Consider the following 24,345-nt stretch of genomic DNA (forward strand, 5'->3'; position numbering starts at 1 on the left):
GATATTTTTTAATAGAAGTTATTTACAAATCTGTTTAACTTTCTGGCACCAGTTGGTTTGAAAATGTGTTGTTTTCTTTTACACCGGAGTTCCCCTTTAAGCTGAGTTGTTCTTTTCTGTCTGACCACAATTCTCTCTGCTGACACCTCTGTCTGTCTCAGGTACTGTCCAGAGTAGAAGCAAATCCCCATAGCAAACCTATCCTGCTCTGGACAGTTCCTGAGACAGACAGAGGTGTCAGCAGAGAGCACTGTGGTCAGACAGAAAGAAAAGAAAAACAACTCAACTTCAGCAGCTGATAAGTACTGGTAGGATTAAGATTTTTTTTTTAATAGAAGTAATTTACAAATCTGTTTAACTTTCTGGAACCAGTTGATGTAAAAAAAAAAATAGTTTTTGACCGGAATACAAGTAATTTACAAATCTGTTTAACTTTATTGAAAATGTTTTTTTTTTACACCGGAGTTCCCCTTTAAGCTGAGTTGTTCTTTTCTGTCTGACCACAGTGCTCTCTGCTGACACCTCTGTCTGTCTCAGGAACTGCCCAGAGTAGAAGCAAATCCCCATAGCACACCTCTCCTGCTCTGGACAGTCCCTGAGACAGACAGAGGTGTCAGCAGAGAGCACTGTGGTCAGACAGAAAGAAAAGAAAAACAACTCAACTTCAGCAGATGATAAGTACTGGTAGGATTAATATTTTTTTTTAATAGAAGTAATTTACAAATCTGTTTAACTTTCTGGAACCAGTTGATGTAAAAAAAAAATATAGTTTTTGACCGGAATACCAGTGGACTCAAACCGTGGCTCTCCAGATGTTGCAAAACTTCAACTCCCAGCATGCCCGGACAGCCAACGGCTGTCCGGGCATGCTGGGAGTTGAAGTTTTGCAACATCTGGGGGGGCCCACAGTTTGAGACCACTGCTCTAAAGGGATTTACCATTGAGTAATCCCGTCATTGATATTTGAATAACATTATCGTTTCTACAGGTTACGGATCCACATAAGCCACGGATAAACGAAATCCCCTCTTCAGCCCAGAGCTTGGTTTGATCTGCTGATGAATAGACTGCACCCGAAAGCTACAACAAAGGAACTTTACACAGACGTTTGGTTGGGACATATATATAGAGAGGTATGGACTCCACACACAATGGGGGAGATTTATCAAAACCTGTCCAGAGGAAAAGTTGCTGAGTTGCCCATAGCAACCAATCAGATGGCTTCTTTCACTTTTGAAAAGGCCTGTGAAAAATGAAAGTAGCGATCTGATTGGTTGCTATGGGCAACTCAGCAACTTTTCCTCTGGACAGGTTTTGATAAATCTCCCCCAATAAAACTGTAGTTCTATGCCAAAATGTGTTACTTTACAAGAACTGGTCCATAGGACAGCATAGGCCGCGCAAGAGGAAGAACCATTGATATCGCTATTAGAGATGAGCGAACTTACAGTAAATTCGATTCGTCACGAACTTCTCGGCTCGGCAGTTGATGACTTTTCCTGCGTAAATTAGTTCAGCTTTCAGGTGCTCCGGTGGGCTGGAAAAGGTGGATACATTCCTAGGAAAGAGTCTCCTATATCCACCTTTTCCAGCCCACCGGAGCACCGGAAAGCTGAACTAATTTATGCAGGAAAAGCCATCAACTGCCGAGCCGAGAAGTTCGTGACAAATCGAATTTACTGTAAGTTCGCTCATCTCTAATCGCTATGATCTTTGTGAGATAAACACATTTTTTTTTAATTTATTTTTTTATCCTAAAAGAATTTGTAAATTAACAAAATTTGGAACAGAACGACTACGGCACCAGGGATGGATTGGGGAATAAGCTTTAATGGAATACACTGCAACTATATACGTAGCGCCAATGTACCTGTCTGTCTATGAGATAATGTCCAGACTGAAAGTTAAAGAAAAAGAAAACAAGTTAAATGCAAGTGATAGATAAAAGGAATGGTCATTTGTATAAAGAAAAGAAACGAAAAGAAATGTATTTACACCTTGTATCCCCACGGACATGTAATGGGTCAGTCGGGGTCTACTGGTTTACTATTACCGAGTCTAGTGTTGAGCGGCATAGGCCACATTCGAATTCGAGATATTTAGCGAATATATGGAGGAATATTCGTCATATATTCGCTAAATTCGCAAATTTGTAATATTCGCATTTTATTTTCGCCTATGCGAAAATGAGCATATAAAAAAATTTGTATATGCGAAAATGCGCATATGCGAAAATGTGCTCGCCGGTCTCACACAGTGGTATTAGAGCCTTCTTTACACCACACAAGCTGGAAGCAGAGAGGGATGATCACTGTGATGTGTACTGTGAAAAAAAAAAAAAAAAACGAATATTCGTAATTGCAAATATATAGTGCTATATTGGCGAATATTCGCGAATATGCGATATTCGCAAATAAAATTCACATTGCGAATATTCGCAAGCAACACTATTACCGACCACCAAAGATCAGCGGAAACCTGAAGGAAAATACGATACAGGTGGGATTCACATCACGATTTTTTGCCCTCATCACGATTGTTTTGCATCAGTTTTTTTTTTTTTTCAGAACGGATGCCCTAAAAACTGACAAAACTGCATGCAAACGTGTGCTCTGAAATGAAGCTGCATACGGTTTTAATCCGTATGCGGTTTGAATTTAGAGGTCCAGTTGCATCAGTTTTTTGTAATAAAAAAAAGGAAAATACTTTTTTTTCTGTTAACACTTTAGTGCAATAAAGTTCAGATTGTTTTATAGTGATGAGCAGCAGGGGCCATATTCACATTTGCGATATTTCGCAAATATATTGACGATTATTCTTCCTATGTTCGCCAAATTCGCATAAATAAAAATGAAATATTCGTCATTACGAATATATAGCACTATATTCAAATTATTCGCAAAATCGCAAAGTGCTGATATTCGCGGTAAAAATTTGCATTACCAATATTCGTAATGCAAATTTTTACCGTGAATATCAGCACTTCGCGAAATCGCGAAGTGCTGATATTCGCGGTAAAAATTTGCATTACGAATATTCGTGCTCAACACTTGAAATTCCAAGGAAAGTAGGGGTGGTTTGCCATGAACAAGAAACAAAAATTTAGCCCAAAAACCATATTGGAATGTAGACACATCTGTTTTTCATTGACTTCATTGTTAAAAACAAAAACTGTATACGGTTTGTATATGGTTTTTAAACAGGACACAAAACAGTAGTGTGGGCTGGGTTCACACCACGTTTTTGCAATACAGTTCCCGTATCAGGTTTTTGATAAAAAAAAAACTGATTCCTCAAAACCTGACTAAACTGTATCAAACGTGTGTACAAATTTTAATCCGTATATGGTTTGAAAAATTATGTCCGGTTGCATCCATTTTTTAAGAAAAAAACGTATACGTTTTTAACTTTTCACTCCATTATGAATAAAGTTTCACTTGTTTGATTGAAATTTCAAGAAAAAAAACTGTGCAAAGTCAAAAACTGTATGGTGAAAACCGGATGGAACCGTACGCACATACGGTTCTCTACGGTTCCCATTGATTCCGATGTTAAAGAAAACTTATATGTTTCAATATGGTTTTTCACCCGGACCATAAACCGTGGTAGGCTACACTTTTGGGTACAGGAAAAAAAAACTGACAAAACCTTACAGGATGCAAAACTGACACAACCTGATGCATCTTTTGGCATACGGTTTACAAAGGAGAGTCAATGCATACGGTTTTCAATACGGTTCTGTACGGTTTTCACATTGAAAACGTATACGGGAGCTGTATTGCAAAACGTGGTGTGAACCCAGCCGTGGACTGCAGTTTTGTGTACGGTAAAAAAAAACACACAAAACTGTACACCACTAAAAACATATGCAACCGGGTGCATCTTGTTGCATATGTTTTTGCATGGGAGGTCTATGTATACGGTTTTCCATACGGTTGTATCCGGTTTTCCTATACAAAACAGTATACGGGAACTGTATAGCAATATGATGACATCACAATTTTGCTCCACAGTTCCCGTATACTGTTTTGTATAGGAAAACCGTATACAACCGTATGGAAAACCATATACAGTATATAGACCTCCCATGCAAAAATATATGCAACAAAATGCATCCGGTTGCGTATGTTTTTGGTCGTGTACGGTTTTGTGTGGTTTTATTTTTACTATACACAAAACTGCAGTCTACTACGGTTTTGTGTCCTGTTTAAAAACCGTATACGAACCGTATACTTTTTTTTTTTTTTTACATTGAAGTCAATGAAAAACAGATGTGTCTACAGTGCAATATGGTTTCTGGGATGTTTTTCTCTTATTCATGGCAAACCACCCCTACTTTCCTTGGAATTTCAATAAAACAATTGGAACTTTATTGAACTAAAGTGTTAAAGGGGTACTCCAGTGGAAATTATTATTATTATTATTTTTTTTTTTTTTATCTACTGGTGCCAGAAAGTTAAGCAGATTTGTAAATTACTTCTATAAAAAAAAAATCTTAATCCTTCCAGTACTTATTAGCTGCTGAATACTACAGAGGAAATTCTTTTCTTTTTGGAACACAGTGCTCTCTGCTGACATCACGAGCACTGTGCTCTCTGCTGACATCTCTGTCCATTTTAGGAACTGTCCAGACCAGAGATGTCAGCAGAGAGCACTGTGCTCGTGATTCAGCAGAGAGCTCTGTGTTCCGAAAAGAAAATAATTTCCTCTGTTGTATTCAGCAGCTAATAAGTACAGGAAGGATTAAGATTTTTTTTAATAGAAGTAATTTACAAATCTAGACAAAAAAGAGGGGCACGTACATGCACTCACCACAAAGCAGAGACGATCGCGTCTGGAGGTTCGGTGACGGGATGCGGGGTCATGGCATAGGCGCTGGTATGTGGCGCTCGGAGGCTACGCCGGCAGTTTCGCACATAAGTGCGTGCTTCTTCCGGCCTTGAGGCCGGAAGAAGCACGCACTTACGTGCGAAACTGCCATAAGTTGATTTAAAAAAAAGGCTTGCGGAGTACCCCTTTAACAAAACAAAGGTTTACGTTTTTTATTACAAAAACTGATGCAACCGGACCTCTAAATTCAAAGCACATACGGTTTAAAACCGTTTGCAGTTTCATTTCAGAGCACACGTTTGCATGCAGTTGTGTCAGTTTTTGGGCATCCGTTCTGCTATAAAAAAAAAACTGATGCAAAACAGTATGGCAAAATGGTGATGTGAATGAACAGAACAGTACACTATGGCAGGGTATATCTTCAGTCTGTTTCCAAAGTATCAGGTCAAACCTCAAGAACCACCAAAATATGGGTAACAAAGTCCCTGAAGGCCACTAAGATGACCACGCCTGATATATATATCCTATGTACAGGGGTTCCTCAAGTTGTGTCAAGCTCTCATGGCGCTTGTAGTAGTACCCCTAAGAAACTAAGAGTCCATGCACACTACGGAATCTCCGCCCGGATGGTGGAAGCTAGGACCGCATGGACATTGCCGGTCCCCATAGCCAGCAATGCATTCCGCCGAAAGAATTTAGTAAATTCCGTAGAGTGCACAGTGCTGCAGAATCCCATTCACAGCAATGGGACTCTGATGCATCAGAATTTCTAAACAGAATTCCGCACCAGAAAATCCATAGTGTGCTTGAGCCCTTAGAATGCTTGAAACGCGTCAGCGCAGCTTTATATACACGTCTGTGATGTTCTGCATGATTGAAAAATATTGGATAAATTTGGATTTCTAAGAGCATCTTTCCCGTCAACACTGGACATTCCCTTCTGATTTCAAGTTTTCCCATCAAGGGTGCTTACCTCCACCAGTCTGAGAGCCAGATTTACAATTGGGCTGAAGTTCTCTCTATTCCGCAGAATAGGGGGCAACTCTCCATTTCTTTTTCCCTTTTTCTTTTCTTTTCTTTTATTATTATGTGGGGGGGGGGGGGGGGGGAGTCAAATCAACTGGAGCCAGAAAGTTAAACAGATTTGTAAATGATTTCTATATAAAAATCTTAATCCTTCCAGTACTTAACAGCTGCTGTATGCTCCAAAGGAAGTTGTGTAGTTTGTTACAGCCTGACCACAGTGCTCTCTGCTGCCACATCTGTCTGTATCAGGAAATGTCAAGAGTATAGGCCAATCCCCAGAGGAAACCTCTCCTGCTCTGGACAGTTCCTGATTTAGAAAGATGTCAGCAGAGAGCACTGTGGTCAGACAGGAAAGAACAACCCAACTTCCTCTGGCGCATACAGCAGCTGATACGTACTGGAAGGATTATGATTTTTAAATAGAAGTCATTTACAAATCTGTATAACTTTCTGGCACCAGTTGACCTAAAAACATTTTTCCCCTCTGAAGTACCCCTTTAATGTAGGGTAAAAAAAATAACTTAACTTCAGAAGCTCATAAGTAATGAAAGGATTAAGATTTTTTAATAGAAGTAATTTACAAATCTGTTTAACTTTCTGGCACCAGATGATTTAAAAACATTTGTTTTACACTTGTTTCCACCGGAGCTCCCCTTTAAAGGGGTTATAAAAACTTTTTTTTATATATCAACTGGCTCCAGAAAGTTAAACAGATTTGTAAATTACTTCTATTAAAAAATCTTAATCCTTTCAGTACTTATGAGCTTCTGAAGTTAAGGTTGTTCTTTTCTGTCTAAGTCCTTTCTGATGACACCTGTCTTGGGAAACGCCCAGTTTAGAAGCAAATCCCCATAGCAAACCTCTTCTAAACTGGGCGGTTCCCGAGACAGGTGTGATCAGAGAGCACTGAGACAGAAAAGAACAACCTTAACTTCAGAAGCTCATAAGTACTGAAAGGATTAAGATTTTTTAATAGAAGTAATTTACAAATCTGTTTAACTTTCTGGAGCCAGTTGATATATAAAAAAAAGTTTTAATAACCCCTTTAAAGGGGAGCTCCGGTGGAAACAAGTGGAAAACAAATGTTTTTAAATCATCTGGTGCCAGAAAGTTAAACAGATTTGTAAAATACTTCTATTAAAAAATCTTAATCCTTTCAGTACTTATAAGCTTCTGAAGTTAAGTTTTTTTTTATTTTACCCTACATTAAAGGGGTACTACAGAGGGGAAAAATGTTTTTAGATCAACTGGTGCCAGAAAGTTATACAGATTTGTAAATTACTTCTATATAAAAATCATAATCCTTCCAGTACTTTTCAGCTGCTGTATGTGCCAGAGGAAGTTGGGTTGAGGACTGAATCCATATATTCTTTAATTATTAAATATTTTCTGTTCTCTTAGGGTGAGAACCTTCAGTTAACCTCGCATTCCCGACTCTGTGAGCTGCACAACACTTAAATACATTTTAATAGAAGTAATTTACAAATCTGTTTAACTTTCTGGAGCCAGTTGATATATATATAAAAAGTTTTTTCCTGGATAACCCTTTAACCTCTCTGTTGAAAGTGAAAAATCCGTGTGTGAAAATGTACCTAAAATTGGGTAAACAATTTTATAAATCACTCGGATATTAAAATAAAAGGCCACTGCAGAAAGTTACGGATTGGTCGGGACAATAGGGAAACTATTCTTGGTGCATTAATAAATAGACTGAAATACATCTCTTCACACTTTATTTTTACCAAAATGTAACGCTACACAACAGTACATGAGGCACCAGGTATCATGATAACCTCTAAGTACCATAGAAGTGACAGCCAAAGAGAGTGCAATTGTTCCCACTTAGTACTCACACAGGCCATACAACAGCTTTATATAACCCACGGGTTCTCCATCTGTTCTAGGAGTAATGGGCAGCGTGCCCGCTCACACAAAGACTGGTAGATGCCATACAGATCCAACACCATATTTTTTGATTTACAAACAAATAACATGTAACATAGAAAAAGTCAGAAGATTTCTAGTAAATAGCAAAGTGGACTGGTAGCAGACGTGCCCTGGGTACGAGGACGGGGGCATCAACAAGCCTCCCTGCCATGGTCAAGATATTTCGATATTCCCTTTTTATTTGGCCAACCTGGAGGGCTGGTGCAAGGATTTTTGCCACCTTAGGCGAAAGTTAAAGGGGTACTCCACCCCTACACATCTTATCCCCTATCCAAAGATGTCTGATCGCGGGGGTCCCGCCACTGGGGACCCCCGCAAAATAGCATGCAGCACCCACCTGTATCTGCTTCCAGCAGCAATGGAGGTTCTGGCTCCCGCCCACGGAACAGAAGATTGTGACGTCACGACTCCGCCCTGTGTGATGTCACGCCTTGCCCCCTCAATGCAAGTCTATGAGAGGGGGTGTGGCAGCTGTCACGCCCCCTCCCATAGGCTTGCATTGAGGGGGCGGAGCGTGACATCACACGGGGGCGGAGCTGTGACGTCACAATGCTCCTGCCCTGTGATCAATAGTAATCAGACCAGGAGCGAACACGCTCTGGGGACTGATTTTAACGGGCTGCGGCGTGCAAGATCACGGGGATCCCCAGCGGCGGGACCCCCTTTGGATAGGGGATAAGATGTCTAAGTGCCGGATTACCCCTTTAATTTTGCTGCCCCTTGACTCCGCTCAATACAGTAACCCCCCGACATGCGATGGCCCCGACTTATGATAAAATCGACATACGATGCTTTTATATGTCGGGGCCATCGCTGCTATCCGACAGCGCAAAATGCTTAAGCTGCAGTCGGATAGCAGTTTAAGCATCCCGGGCAGGTTCACTTATCTATCCCCGCTGCTCCGGGTCCACTTCGCGATCCTCCGGCGTCTTCCGCATCTTCTCCAGGGTCTGGGCCTCGCTTTCCGGCGTCGTTATTACGTCAGTGCGCACGCCGTCCCGGCGCATCAACGTAATAACGTCACCAGAAAGCGAGGCCCGGACACCGGAGGATCCAGAAGAAGACGCCGGAGCAGCGGGACAGCATCGGAAGCCCCTGAGAGACCATCGGGAACGGTGAGGACGCGGTCTGAAGCAGTGGGGACAGGTGAGTATAAAAGTACTTTTACTATTGCACGAATCCCTCAACATACGATGGATTCGACAAACGATGGGTCAAATTACCATCATATGTTGAGAGACCACTGTATCTTCACCCTTTGACACTCCCCACCTTACTACGGGGGTGACAATCTGTAACAAACCCACTCCTCATGTAATCACCTACTACTGGGTTGACACACTGTAACAAACCTCCTCCTCACAGGACGGTGGTTCTGGCCGGGCGGGTGCTTCAGATGCTGGCTGGTGTCTAACTTTCTTGCAGTGGGCAGATCGGTGCCCCTATCAAGAGGGCGCTCTAGACGGCTGCCTATTTTGCCTATAGGAAGACTCGGCCCTGCCAACCTGCACTAAGTTCCTCCTAGCTTTTAGGTCAACAAGGAAGCGGCCACCGGGCCAAGATCCACACAAACAAATGCTTGCTCAATTAGTTATTTCTCTGAAATAGAAAAACAGGTCAGATTTTATGGCACCGCTCTGTGGTCAGTATTACGGCTCAGACAAACGCACTTTAAAGGGGTATTCCAGGAAAAAACTTTTTTATATATATCAACTGGCTCCAGAAAGTTAAACAGATTTGTAAATTACTTCTATTAAAAAATCTTAATCCTTTCAGTAATTATGAGCTTCTGAAGTTAAGGTTGTTCTTTTCTGTCTAAGTCCTCTCTGATGACACGTGTCTCGGGAAACGCCCAGTTTAGAAGCAAATCCCCATAGCAAACCTCTTCTAAACTGAGAGCACTTAGACAGATAAAAACAACCTTAACTTCAGAAGCTCATAAGTACTGAAAGGATTAAGATTTTTTAATAGAAGTAATTTACAAATCTGTTTAACTTTCTAGAGCCAGTTGATATATATATATATATATATATATATATATATATATATATACATATATATATATATATATAAAAGTTTTTGCCTGGAATACCCCTTTAATGGGATTGAGCAGCAATGGGTCTATTCACACGGGGAATTTTTGCCTGCTTGCAAGCTGAAATTCTGAAGTGTCTATGGGAGTGTGGAATTCCACCTGAAATGAAAGCCCAATACACTTGTATGTGATTCGGCACTCCCATTGACACTTAGGAATTTCCACTTGCAAACAGGCAAAAATTCCCTGTGTGAATAGACCCTTTCTGGAGAGAAAAAAGTGCGATTCCTTGGACAAGACAGGTCCCAGTAAGTCTAAAGATAAACAAATTAAAGGGGTACTCCTGTGGAAAACTTTTTTTTTTTTTTTTTTAATCAACTGGTGCCAGAAAGTTAAACAGATTTGCAAATTACTTCTATTAAAAAATCTTAATCCTTCCAGTACTTTTTAGGGGCTATAAACTACAGAGGAAATGCTTTTCTTTTTGCATTTCTCTGATGTCATGACCACAGTGCTCTCTGCTGTCCATTTTAGGAACGGTCCAGAGCAGCATATGTTTGCTAAGGGGATTTTCTCCTGCTCTGGACAGTTCCAAAAATGGACAGCAGAGGTCAGCAGAGAGCACTGTGGTCGTGACATCAGAGAAATCCAAAAAGAAAAGCATTTCCTCTGTAGTATACAGCCCCTAAAATGTATTGGAAGGAATAAGATTTTTTAATAGAAGTAATTTACAAATCTGTTTAACTTTCTGGCACCAGTTGATAAAAAAAAAAAAAAAGTTTTCCACGGGAGTACCCCTTTAAGACAGTTTCACAGAGTACTGGTATGATATAAAGGAGTTTTACTGACACAGAATATAGGGTGCAAATTATCCTCACATGTGAAGATATGAAACTTTGTTGAGAGAAGTGACACGTGAATGTTCAGAAACCCCCATAGTCTCCAGAGTCACAATAGCAGACCAGGTGGAGGGAGAGGAGGGAGATGCAGCTGCACAGCGAATGAAGGCAGAAGCAGATAGTTCTGTACATTGTATAGAGGTCTTGTTGGGTTGGGTTACTGGAGCTCGGCTCACATTGAAGTGAACCCAGCACAGTCACTACACCATGGTCATCTATGTATGCCGGCACAATGGCTCTGGCAAATAGCTGACCATCAGGGATGCCAGGTGTCAGACCCCTATTCATCAGACAATGACGGTCTAATAATAAAGAAGCATTTTTCCATATCATGCAGACTCACTATCACTATTCCCACAGCTCCATCTGTTTTATTCCAGCACAGCAGCATCCACGTGGTTCATTACTGTAACTGGGTCATGTTATCACCAGTCTAACTCAAAATAATAAAAAAATCGCACTATTTAATGTGTCAAAGGAAGTGGTTAGTCCTGGGTCAGAACTATAATATTCCTCCTGCTAGCTCCCAGATTCCTTCCCTCCCAGCTTTATTGTATACTGCTGTTGCTATCCCCATGGATATATGGTAGTTACACCCCTCCCCTCTAGCTCTATCTGTATACTGCTGCTGTGATCGCTATAAGATCATGATAAATAGTAGTTATACACCACCCCTCCAGCTTTACCTGCATACTGCTGCTGCTATCTCTATGGGATCAGGATATATAGCAGTTTTACACCTCCCCTCCAGCTCTATCTGTATATTGCTGCTGCATTCGCTATAGGATCCACATATATAGTAGTTATACACCTCACCATTTATTTGTTGTTTTTTTTTCTGGCTGTGATTTTCCCAAAATCATGGCAAAAATGTGGCTACTTTACCGTGACGGTGGAAATCTCGTTAAAAACTTAAAATTTTTACTGCAGTTTTAGAAAATAGCAGCAAAAATAGGCAAAATTGCAGCAAAAAAGTGTGAAATATGCAGTAAAAAAGTAAACACAGCCTTAGGACTTTAAAGGGGTTATCCAGGAAAAAACTTTTTTTTATATAATCAACTGGCTCCATAAAATTAAACAGATTTGTAAATTACTTCTATTTAAAAAACTTAATCCTTTCAGTACTTATGAGCTTCTGAAGTTTAGGTTGTTCTTTTCTGTCTAAGTAATCTCTGATGAGACGTGTCTCGGGAACCGCCCAGTTTAGAAGAGGTTTGCTATGGGGATTTGCTTCTAAACTGGGCGTTTCCTGAGATACGTGTCATCAGAGAGCACTTAGACAGAAAAGAACAACCTTAACTTCAGAAGCTCATAAGTACTGAAAGGATTAAGATTTTTTAATAGAAGTAATTTACAAATATGTTTAACTTTCTGGAACCAGTTGATATATAAAAAAAAGTTTTTTCCTGGAATACCCCTTTAAATCCGTATTTAACACCGCAATTGTGATTATGGGTCAAATCGCTTTCGCCTAATAGACACGCACTTAGAATAAGAACATGCATCAAAACTGAACATAATGTGAACTGACTGTAAACCACTTATGAGTCTAAAGAGCTTTCCTAGCTGAACTTCAGCACCAGCAGTTTAATCATATGAGGTGCAGTGATCATATGCCACACCCTTTCTCTGCACAGCCAGGAAACTCATTGGAAATGTAGGCAGCATTAGGAAATCAATCCAGGGATGGATGGAACTGCTGTCAGTATAGCTCCAAATTTATGCCTGCTGCATCAGCTAAAACAGATAAACACAAAGCATACAGAAGAACCTCCACATTATTCTCTGACAAAAGCCAATGCTGAACTATATAAGCAAAGAAAAAGATAAAAAAAAATCCAGGAGTGCTTCTTTAACATTTTAAATCTTCCATTTACACACAACCTTTACAATGTATTATTACAGTAAATTCGGTCTTCTCAGTCCCCTCCGGTGAGCAGATTATCACCTTTTTATCTGAGCAATGAAGGTCTAGCTGGGGTGAGTGAATGTTTGGATGAAAGAGTATAATAATGACATGTCTATAGATATTTCTTGAGAGCTAGAATGAAAGGTTTATTCCTGACATTTGTAACAAATTTGAAAATATCAATTGGAAACAAAAACAAAATCCAAGAGAGGGAACTGCGCGGAGAGAAAACTGCGCGGAGAGCAGCGGGCGCTCAGCACATCGGCCAGTGGTGACATTTCAGCCACTGCAGTTTTGTACTAATCAAAATAAAACGTTTAGATTTGTCTTAAAGGGGTACTCCGGTGCTCCAGCATTTTGAACATTTTGTATAGAACGCTCGGAGCCGGAAGCCGTGATCGTGACATCACAGCCACGCCCCCTCATGACGTCACATCACACCTCTTTCATCCTACGATCTCCCGCAGCACCCGGCGTTCTAAACAAATGGTGGGTTCATGTGGCAGTGGTTGTGACGTCACGGCCACTGCCCCCCCTCCATGCATGTCTATGGGAGGGGGCGTGTCTTCTGACACGCCCCCTCCCATAGACATGCATGGAGGGGGCGTGGCCATGACGTCACGACCACTGCCACAGGAAGTAAATACATATATTTGCATTAAAAAATCGAAAGAAAATTTTTAAACTTTACTTAAAGGACATCTGCAGCGTGATTAACACTTATCCCCTATCCACAGGATAGGAGATAAGTGTTTGATCGCGGGGGGTCCGACCGCTGGGGCCCCCTGTGATCTCCTGTACTGGGCCGCGGCTGTCCGGTGCAGAGGGGGTGCCAGCCGCAGCATGACGCTGCAGCCGGCACGCCTCCTCCATACATCTCTATGGGAGAGGCGGGGAGGCAGCGTTTGTGCCTCCCCCATAGAACTGTATGGGGACGGGGAGGAGACGGGGCTTCACCGTCGACCTCTAGGTCGACCCTACATCACAATGAGCGATAATGGCGGCGCCCCGTTAGGGAGATCGAGGGGGGTCCCAGCAGTCGGACCCCCTGCAATCAAACACTTAACCCCTATCCTGTGGATAGGGTCATACCGCTGCAGTTGTCCTTTAATGTTGCTTTATGGGATGACATATGACATGGAAGACTTGACACTACCTATTTGATGCTGCCGAACGAGATCCCTGCTGCGGTCGGGTAGCTCTGTATGTCAGCTTGTGACTGCCATCGGGAAATCCACTGCGATGAGTGGACACATAGGGATCAGGGAGCTCGTGTGTGTGACCCTATCCTAAAGCAAACCTGTCTATTCAAAGGGTTTTAATAACCTGCATTGTTTTGTTGTGACAGGATGATTTTAGTGTTGTCACGGCTGTTACTACTCCCCAAAGTGTCCCCTCGATGGTGCACAGCTATTGCTCATTCTCTCCATTTGAAGGCGCATGATCAGAGCTGGGTTGTTTGCCAGTACTACACACACAGGTACTTCCTTTCATTTAGTTGTTTGGCCAATTACAGCATGTAATCTTCTCCTTTATTCTACGCCATGACATAGTGCTGGTAAAATGCACGGAACTGAACAGGTTGGCACTGTGATGGAGGATGATTTACAGTACACTACTATAGATGGGATGCAGAGGTAGAAGGGGTTACTTTTAAGGTGTTATGTAAGCAGAAATGAAAGAAACAGCATCAGCTCAGTAAGAAAGGGTTATGCTGCTGAGATGAGAAGGAAGCCTTGATTTACCTTTTAGGGACAGTAAGGATCCTCTGGAGGAAGAAGACAGGCTCACAGAGTCCAGGTACACGACCCAGGCCGCTTCTCCCCTCCTCTTGCACATAAGTAGATTTCTGTTTTATTTATTTTTTTTCTTGGTCTGTTTGTTACTAGAGACATATCCTGTGTTTGCGATATATCCTTTTCAGATTGGAATACCTCTTTAAGTAGTACAACCTATCAATGTGGCCCTAGAACCCAAAAAGGCAGTGCATCCCTTTGACAAGACTTAAAGTATTATTATTATCTTTGTTTTTCTTAAAGGGGTACTCCCCTGAAAAACATTTTTTTTAAACCAACTGGTGCCAGAAAGTTAAACAGATTTGTAAATGACTTCTATTAAAAAATCTTAATCCTTCCAGTACTTATCAGCTGCTGTTATGATCCATAGGAAGTTATTTTCTTTTTAATTTCCTTTCTGTCTGACCACAGTGCTCTCTGCTGACACCTCTGTTCATTTTAGGAACTGTCCAGAGTAGGAACAAATCCCCATATAAAACCTCACCTGCTCTGGACAGTTCCTAAAATGGACAGAGGTGTCAGCAGAGAGCACTGTGGTCAGACCGTAAGGAAATTCAAAAAGAAAAGAACTTCCTATGGATCATAACAGCAGCTGATAAGTACTGGGAGGATTAAGATTTTTTTTAATAGACGTCATTTACAAATCTGTTTATCTTTCTGGCACCAGTTGATTTTAAAAGCTTGTTTTCCAGGGGAGTACCCCTTTAATGCGCCTTATCATAAGGTTCCTCATAAAGTTCCTCTGATGTGTGCATTAATATCACGGTGTAGTCCCCCATATTGCCAAGCTGCGGGGCCCTAATACAAAATCTGTAACTTGGCTCCTCGACTATCACGTGGTATTTGTAGCATTGGTCTCCTCATATAAGGCAGAGAATGTTTGAAGGCCCCTTCTTCTTTAAAATCCAACCTCTGCACCTTCTATAGTTAGACCCCTACCCAGGGATCAAGACCTGGAAAAAAAAGTGTGGGAACTCCCCCAAGATGTCCACTCATGGGCTGGTACTGTAGGACTCCTACTAATGGGAACAGTGGGGGAGATTTATCAATACCTGTGCAGAGGAAAAGTTGCTGAGTTGCCCATAGCAACCAATCAGATCGCTTCTTTCATTTTATAGAGGCTTTTTCAAAAATGAAAGTAGTGATCTGATTGGTTGCTATGGGCAACTCAGCAACTTTTCCTCTGGACAGGTTTTGATAAATCTCCCGCAGTGTTCCTGCTGTGGAAAAAGTGCAGGAACTCCATTCCCATGCGTTCCTGCAGCACTTGAGCCCTGCCGCTACCTACTGCATTCTCTAGTAAATCCTACTACTTCACCATTAGGGCAAACTTTACACAAAAGATGCATACATTTGAGTTGCATTGGATTGAACTTTATCACAAAAAGAAATGGATGCCTAAATTTGAGTGCATTTCATCTTCAGGCTAGGTTCACGCTACGGAATTTCCGCCTGCATTCCGCTTTGGGTTTCCGTTCACAAATTCACACTTCGGAATTTGTGAAGCAGAATTTGTGAACGGAAAATCCGCTTGGAAATTTCCACCTGAAGAATGGCGTTGCTCATTCTTCAGGCAGAAATACTCGCGGAACACATTGCAGTCTATTGGAAATTTTCTGCCCAGAGATTCCATAGTGTGAACCTAGCCTTAGGGTCTATTCATACGGCAGAATTTCCGCTTTAAGAATTCCACTCCAAATTAAAGCCCAATAGACTTATATGGGATTCCGCACTCCCATTCACACTTCTGAATTTCCACTTGCGAATTCAACCTCAAATTAAAGCCCATATATTTCTATGGGATTCCGCACTCCCATTCACACTTCTGAATTGCCGCTTGCGGAATTCCACCTCGAATGAAAGCCCAATAGACTTATATGGGATTCCGCACTCCCATTCACACTTCTGAATTTCCATTTGCGAATTCAACCTCAAATTAAAGGCCATAGACTTCTATGGGATTCCACACTCCCATTCACACTTCTGAATTTCCGCTTGCGGAAATTCAGAAGTGTGATTAGGAGTGCCAAATCCCATAGAAGTCTATGGGCTTTAATTTGAGATGGAATTCCGCAAGCGGAGATTCTGCCATGTGAATAGACCCCTACTCCTAATCAACTAGACCAGTGGTACCCAAACTATGGACCTCCATCTGTTGCAAACTACAACTTCCAGCATGCCTGGACAGCCAACATTTTAATCCCCTAAAAAATGTCTTCCTTCGCAGTGTGGGGCAATGGACGCGTTTCGAGCCAAAAAAAAAAAAAGAATAATAGCCTATTTCTCTGGCTCTGTGTCAAGTGCTAGAGAATAAAGTTTCGTCTTGATGTTCCTCACACAGCACAGTACGTTTTTCGGTCAGGCCGGGGCACTGCGAATACTATGGTCCTTCTTATCCTAATATATCATTAGACAGCAGAGTCCCGTTGGCAGATCTCCAGCGCTTTATAGCAACGGTAATAAAAGTCAGGATGAAATATTTCACACAAAAATGCATAGAACCCTCGAAAGTGTCCGTGTTCTCACTTCTTTTAGGCCTCGGTTTTCTTGGCTGGTGATCGTGAGACGTCTCCGAATTTAAGCTAAAGGTACTGTACCGTGACATTTTCTCTAACAGCAAAATATATTAGCGAGTCAGCATGCAACCCATAATGGTGCGGCGTACACGGGTCAAGGTGGGGGAGGTTTACATCTTCGGTTAAAGGAGACAGCAAAAAATAATGTATCTCTATGCAGGGCTCATGTCCTGCAGAAACGCATGGGTATGGAGTTCATGCACTTTTTCCACAGCAGGAACACTGTTCCCATTAGCAGGAGTCATGTGGGACCAGCCCTTGAGTGAAAATATATGGTGAGTTCCCCTACTTTTTTTGCCAGGACTTGACCCCTGCCCCTATCCACAGGATAGAAGATAAATAGCTGTTCACAGGGGGGAGGGGGTTCGATCACTGGTTCCCCCCCCCCCCCCCCCGCTATCTCCGTGCTGCAGACGGCATGTGCTCCATTTATTTCTATGGGGGCACCGAAAAGACCCGAGTACAGCTCTCGGGCATCATCGGTCCTCCCATAGAAATGAATGGAGCACTCCTCACTCGGGGGTCCCACATGCTCCTCACTCAGGGGTCCCATCCCAAGAATCGCAGAGGGGTCCCAGTGGCTGAACCCACCGCGATCAGCTACTTATCCCTTATTCAGTGGAAAGAGGATAAGTAATTTTTGCCGGAGTTCTCATTTAAAGGGACAATAAACAATTAAAAATACCAACACACTGCATGATACTCTAGGCTCCTTAGGGCAAGTTCTGTATCCTATTGAAAGATAAAGTTTAAATATATATATATATATATATATATATATAAAATACATTTAAAAAATTCTAATTATATAAGTATCTCGGGAGGTGTCCATTTTACCGCCATCTTCCCCTCTCCAGTGCTCCTCCGTGTAACATAAGATGGTGGGGTTTACGGTTCGGCAAATAGAAGGGAGGATGCTGTAGTATCCGTAACATGCCCCCCACTAACTAACATGTGGTGTCATTGGGCACCTTCAGGCTGGATGTACCGCTACCTCTGCACCACCTACAGCTATGACTCTGTAGACACGATCAAGGTGATCAAAGGAAGATAAAAAGATAAGCCTTTCCTTAAAGGGGTACTACCGTGCTGACAACTTATCCCCTATCTAAAGGATAGGGGATAAGTTGCCTGATCGCGCGGGATCTCGCACGCAGCACCCCGCTCTCATCAGGCGCTGGAGCGAACATCCGCTCCGGGTCTGATGACGGGGACGGTGATCGTGACGTCACAGCTCCGCCCCCGTGTGACATCACGATCCTCCCCCTCAATGCAAGTCTATGGCAGGGGCAAGACAGCTGTCTCGCCCCCTGCCATAGACTTACATTGAGGGGGCGGAGCGTGATGTCACATGGGGCAGAGCCGTGATGTCCCGATACTCTGGCCCCGTGATCGGCAGTCATCAGACCCGGAGCGATGTTGTCAGTACGGTAGTACCCCTTTAAAGGGGTACTCTACTGGAAAACTTTTTTTTTAAATCAACTGGTGCCAGAAAGTTAAACAGATTTGTAAATTACTTCTATTTAAAAATCTTAATCCTTCCAGTACTTATCAGCTGCTGTTATGATCCACAGGAAGTTCTTTTCTTTTTTTAATTTCCTTTCTGTCTGACCACAGTGCTCTCTGCTGACACCGCTGTCCATTTTAAGAACTGTTCAGAGCAGAATAGGTTTTCTATGGGGATTTGCTCTTACTCTGGACAATTCCTAAAATGAACAGAGGTGTCAGCAGAGAGCACTGTGGTCAGACAGAAAGGAAATTCAAAAAAGAAAAGAACTTCCTGTGGATCATAAAAGCAGCTGATAAGTACTGGAAGGATTAAGATTTTTAAATAGAAGTAATTTACAAATCTGTTTAACTTTCTGGCACCAGTTGATTTACAAAAAAAAATGTTTTCCAGTGGAGTACCCCTTTAAAGAATAGATTTAAAGAAAAAAAAAATAAGCCTTTCTTAGAGATCATCATATCACATCGGCACAAATCCAGATTACTGTGGCCTCTGCCCAGGCTTAGATATGCAGAATTTATCAAAAGGTAAAATAAATCTAGGCACTTTAATATCCCCCCTAGGCACTCAGTATACATTCAATGAGACGGTTCTGGTGCGGATGTAACTGGCAATGACCATCAGGTTAAGACCGTATGTTTCATCACTTACATTTACAATGTGCTCTGCATCTAGCTCAGCAAATTTTAACTGTGTGGAGAGGCATGCAGTGTACCCCTTGCTGCTCAGTGTACATAAGCAGGGACTCCTGACTTTTGATAGGAGTCCTTGCTCCTGTGTGAATCAGATGCAGCCACTGGATATGAACTGAAGCCGATGACCAATGCAAACAAATCCTCCTGAAATTAGTTTTTGCCTTTATCAATACCACGCTTGATAGGGGTTAACTAGGCCCTCAATATTAGATCTGTAGGGGTCTGACTTTCAAAAATCCTGCTGATATGGGGCTCCAGCCTTTTCATTGTTTACCTCATGTTTTATACTGTTCATACTAGCACACGCCATACTTTTCCTAGCGGCTGTGCTGTATATTGCAGCTGCGTCCATTCACTTGACTGACTCTTGCTCTACTTGATAATAGAAGTGGTTGTTCTGCGGCTCGGGAACACCATGGTCAACTTTCTTAGAGACAACCAATGTTTGTCCCGTCATGTGAGCAAAGTAGCCGGACGCATTGGGGGAGATTGATCAAAATTGTTTTTGCCCAATGTCAGTACTCAGAAGGTCACATGATTAAACATGGCTGATAGTACAGTGATCCCTCAACTTACAATGGCCTCAACATACAATGGTCTTTTCTGGACCACTTGGCCCATCTAGTCTGCCCAATAATCTGAATCCTATCAATAGTCCCTGGTCCTATCTTATATGAAGGATAGTCTTATACCTATCCCTATCTTATATGAAGGATATCCTTATGCCTATCCCTATCTTATATGAAGGATAGCCTTATACCTATCCCTATCTTATATGAAGGATAGCCTTATGCCTATCCCTATCTTATATGAAGGATAGCCTTATGCCTATCCCTATCCTATATGAAGGATAGCCTTATGCCTATCCCTATCTTATATGAAGGATAGCCTTATACCTATCTCTATCTTATATGAAGGATAGCCTTATGTATATCCCTATCTTATATGAAGGATAGTCTTATACCTATCTCTATCTTATATGAAGAATAGCCTTATGCCTATCCCTATCTTATATGAAGGATAGCCTTATGCCTATCTCTATCTTATATGAAGGATATCCTTATGCCTATCCCTATCTTATATGAAGGATAGCTTTATACCTATCCCTATCTTATATGAAGGATAGCCTTATGCCTATCCCTATCTTATATGAAGGATAGCCTTATGCCTATCCCTATCCTATATGAAGGATAGCCTTATGCCTATCCCTATCTTATATGAAGGATAGCCTTATACCTATCTCTATCTTATATGAATGATAGCCTTATGTATATCCCTATCTTATATGAAGGATAGTCTTATACCTATCTCTATCTTATATGAAGAATAGCCTTATGCCTATCCCTATCTTATATGAAGGATAGCCTTATGCCTATCTCTATCTTATATGAAGGATATCCTTATGCATATCCCTATCTTATATGAAGGATAGCCTTATGCATATCCCTATCTTATATGAAGGATAGCCTTATGCCTATCCCTATCTTATATGAAGGATATCCTTATGCCTATCCCTATCTTATATGAAGGATATCCTTATGCCTATCCCTATCTTATATGAAGGATTTCCTTATACCTATCCCATGAATGCTTAAACTCCTTCACTGTATTTGCAGTGACCACTTCTGCAGGAAGGCTATTCCATGCATCCACTACTCTCAGTAATGTAATACTTCCTCATATTATTGTAGAAACATTTCCCCTCTAATATAACACTATGTCCTCTATATATAACACTGTCCTCTATATATAACACTATGTCCTCTCTATATAACACTATGTCCTCTATATATAACACTATGTCCTCTATATATATAACACTATGTCCTCTATATATATCACTGTCCTCTATATATATAACACTATGTCCTCTCTATATATAACACTATGTCCTCTATATATATAACACTATGTCCTATATATATAACACTATGTCCTCTATATATAACACTATGTCCTCTCTCTATATAACACTATGTCCTCTATATATAACACTATGTCCTCTCTATATAACACTATGTCCTCTATATATAACACTATGTCCTCTATATATAACACTATGTCCTCTATATATATAACACTGTGTCCTCTATATATATATAACACTATGTCCTCTCCATATATTACACTATGTCCTCTATATATATAACACTATGTCCTCTATATAACACTATGTCCTATATATAGATAACACTATGTCCTCTATATATAAAACACTGTGTCCTCTATATATAACACTATGTCCTCTATATATATAACACTATGTCCTCTATATATAACACGATGTCCTCTATATATAACACTATGTCCTCTATATATAACACTATGTCCTCTATATAACATTATGTCCTCTATATAACATTATGTCCTCTATATATAACACTATGTCCTCTATATATAACACTATGTCCTCTCTATATATATAACACTATGTTCTCTATATATAACACTATGTCCTCTATATATAACACTATGTCCTCTATATATAATACTATGTCCTCTATATATAACACTATGTCCTCTATACATAACACTATGTCCTCTATATATATAACACTATGTCCTCTATATATATAAAACTATGTCCTCTATATATAACACTATGTCCTCTATATATAACACTATGTCCTCTCTATATATAACACTATGTCCTCTATATATATATAACACTATGTCCTCTATATATAACACTATGTCCTCTATATATATAACACTATGTCCTCTCTATAGATAACACTATGTCCTCTCTATATATAACACTATGTCCTCTCTATATATAACACTATGTCCTCTCTATATATAACACTATGTCCTCTATATATATATATAACACTATGTCCTCTATATATAACACTATGTCCTCTCTATATATAACACTATGTCCTCTATATAACACTATGTCCTATATATAACACTATGTCCTCTATATAACATTATGTCCTCTATATATATAACATTATGTCCTCTATATATATATAACACTGTGTCCTCTATATAACCCTATGTCCTCTCTATATAACACTATGTCCTCTATGTATAACACTATGTCCTCTCTATATATAACCCTATGTCCTCTAAAACACTATGTCCTCTCTATATATAACACTATGTCCTCTATATAACACTATGTCCTCTATATATATAACACTATGTCCTCTATATAACATGATGTCCTCTATATATATAACATTATGTCCTCTCTATATATAACACTGTGTCCTCTATATATGACATGATGTCCTCTCTATATAACACTATGTCCTCTATATATAACACTGTCCTCTATATATATAACACTATGTCCTCTATATATAACACTATGTCCTCTATATATAACACTATGTCCTCTATATATATATATATATATATATATATATATATAACACTATGTCCTCTCTATATAACACTATGTCCTCTATGTATAACACTATGTCCTCTCTATATAACACTATGTCCTCTATATATAACACTATGTCCTCTATATATAACACTATGTCCTCTATATATATAACACTGCCCTCTATATATAACACTATGTCCTCTATATATAACACTATGTCCTCTATATATATATAACACTATGTCCTCTATATATAACACTATGTCCTCTATATATAACACTATGTCCTCTATATATAACACTATGTCCTCTATATATATATAACACTATGTCCTCTCTATATAACACTATGTCCTCTATATATAACACTATGTCCTCTATATATAATACTATGTCCTCTATATATATAACACTATGTCCTCTATATATATATAACACTATGTCCTCTATATATATATAACACTATGTCCTCTATATATAACACTATGTCCTCTCTATATATAACACTATGTCCTCTATATAACACTATGTCCTGTATATAACACTGTGTGCTCTATATAACATTATGTCCTCTATATATATAACATTATGTCCTCTATATATATATAACACTGTGTCCTCTATATAACCCTATGTCCTCTCTATATAACACTATGTCCTCTATGTATAACACTATGTCCTCTCTATATATAACACTATGTCCTCTAAAACACTATGTCCTCTCTATATATAACACTATGTCCTCTATATAACACTATGTCCTCTATATATATAACACTATGTCCTCTATATAACATGATGTCCTCTATATATATAACATTATGTCCTCTCTATATATAACACTGTGTCCTCTATATATAACACGATGTCCTCTCTATATAACACTATGTCCTCTATATATAACACTGTCCTCTATATATAACACTATGTCCTCTATATATAACACTATGTCCTCTATATATAACACTATGTCCTCTATATATATATATATCTATATATATATATATAACACTATGTCCTCTCTATATAACACTATGTCCTCTATGTATAACACTATGTCCTCTCTATATAACACTATGTCCTCTATATATAACACTGTCCTCTATATATAACACTATGTCCTCTATATATAACACTATGTCCTATATATATATATAACACTGCCCTCTATATATAACACTATGTCCTCTATATATAACACTATGTCCTCTATATATAACACTATGTCCTCTCTATATAACACTATGTCCTCTATATATAACACTATGTCCTCTATATATAACACTATGTCCTCTATATATAACACTATGTCCTCTATATATATATATAACACTATGTCCTCTCTATATAACACTATGTCCTCTATATATGACACTATGTCCTCTATATATAACACTATGTCCTCTATATATATTTAACACTATGTCCTCTCTATATATAACACTATGTCCTCTATATATAACACTATGTCCTCTATATATAACACTATGTCCTCTATATATAACACTATGTTCTCTATATATAACACTATGTCCTCTATATATATAACACTATGTCTGTTACGCCGAGCGCTCCGGGTCCCCGCTCCTCCCCGGAGCGCTCGCTTCTCTCTCGCTACCGCAGCGCTCCGGGCAGCTCCACTGACCCGGTGCGCTGCGATACCGTCTCCAGCCGGGATACGATTCGCGATGCGGGTAGCGCCCGCTCGCGATGCGCATCCCGGCTCCCGTACCTGACTCGCTCTCCGTCTGTCCTGTCCCGGCGCGCGCGGCCCCGCTCCCTAGG

The 24,345-nt window shown here is 40.3% G+C and overlaps 1 protein-coding gene across 10 annotated transcripts in view; it reads right to left on the minus strand.

Annotated features, from left to right (window-relative positions):
• KCNH1 (potassium voltage-gated channel subfamily H member 1) overlaps window positions 1-24,345 on the minus strand; it is a 436,746-nt gene that overhangs the window by 382,980 nt on the left and 29,421 nt on the right. For 2 of the 10 annotated variants that reach the window (XM_056568220.1, XM_056568215.1), the window contains exon 2: window positions 1,871-1,897. The exons of 2 other annotated variants lie outside the window; for them this stretch is intronic. In XM_056568220.1, coding sequence (XP_056424195.1) covers window positions 1,871-1,897 — 27 coding nt within the window. Of the gene's footprint in view, window positions 1-1,150; window positions 1,174-1,870; window positions 1,898-13,802; window positions 14,058-14,391; window positions 14,677-24,345 lie in introns of those variants that run through there. 6 more of the 10 variants (XM_056568214.1, XM_056568218.1, XM_056568224.1 and 3 more) reach the window with 6 other exon arrangements.

The sequence above is a fragment of the Hyla sarda genome, chromosome 3, assembly GCF_029499605.1.
Source record: "Hyla sarda isolate aHylSar1 chromosome 3, aHylSar1.hap1, whole genome shotgun sequence".
Lineage (NCBI taxonomy): Eukaryota > Metazoa > Chordata > Amphibia > Anura > Hylidae > Hyla > Hyla sarda.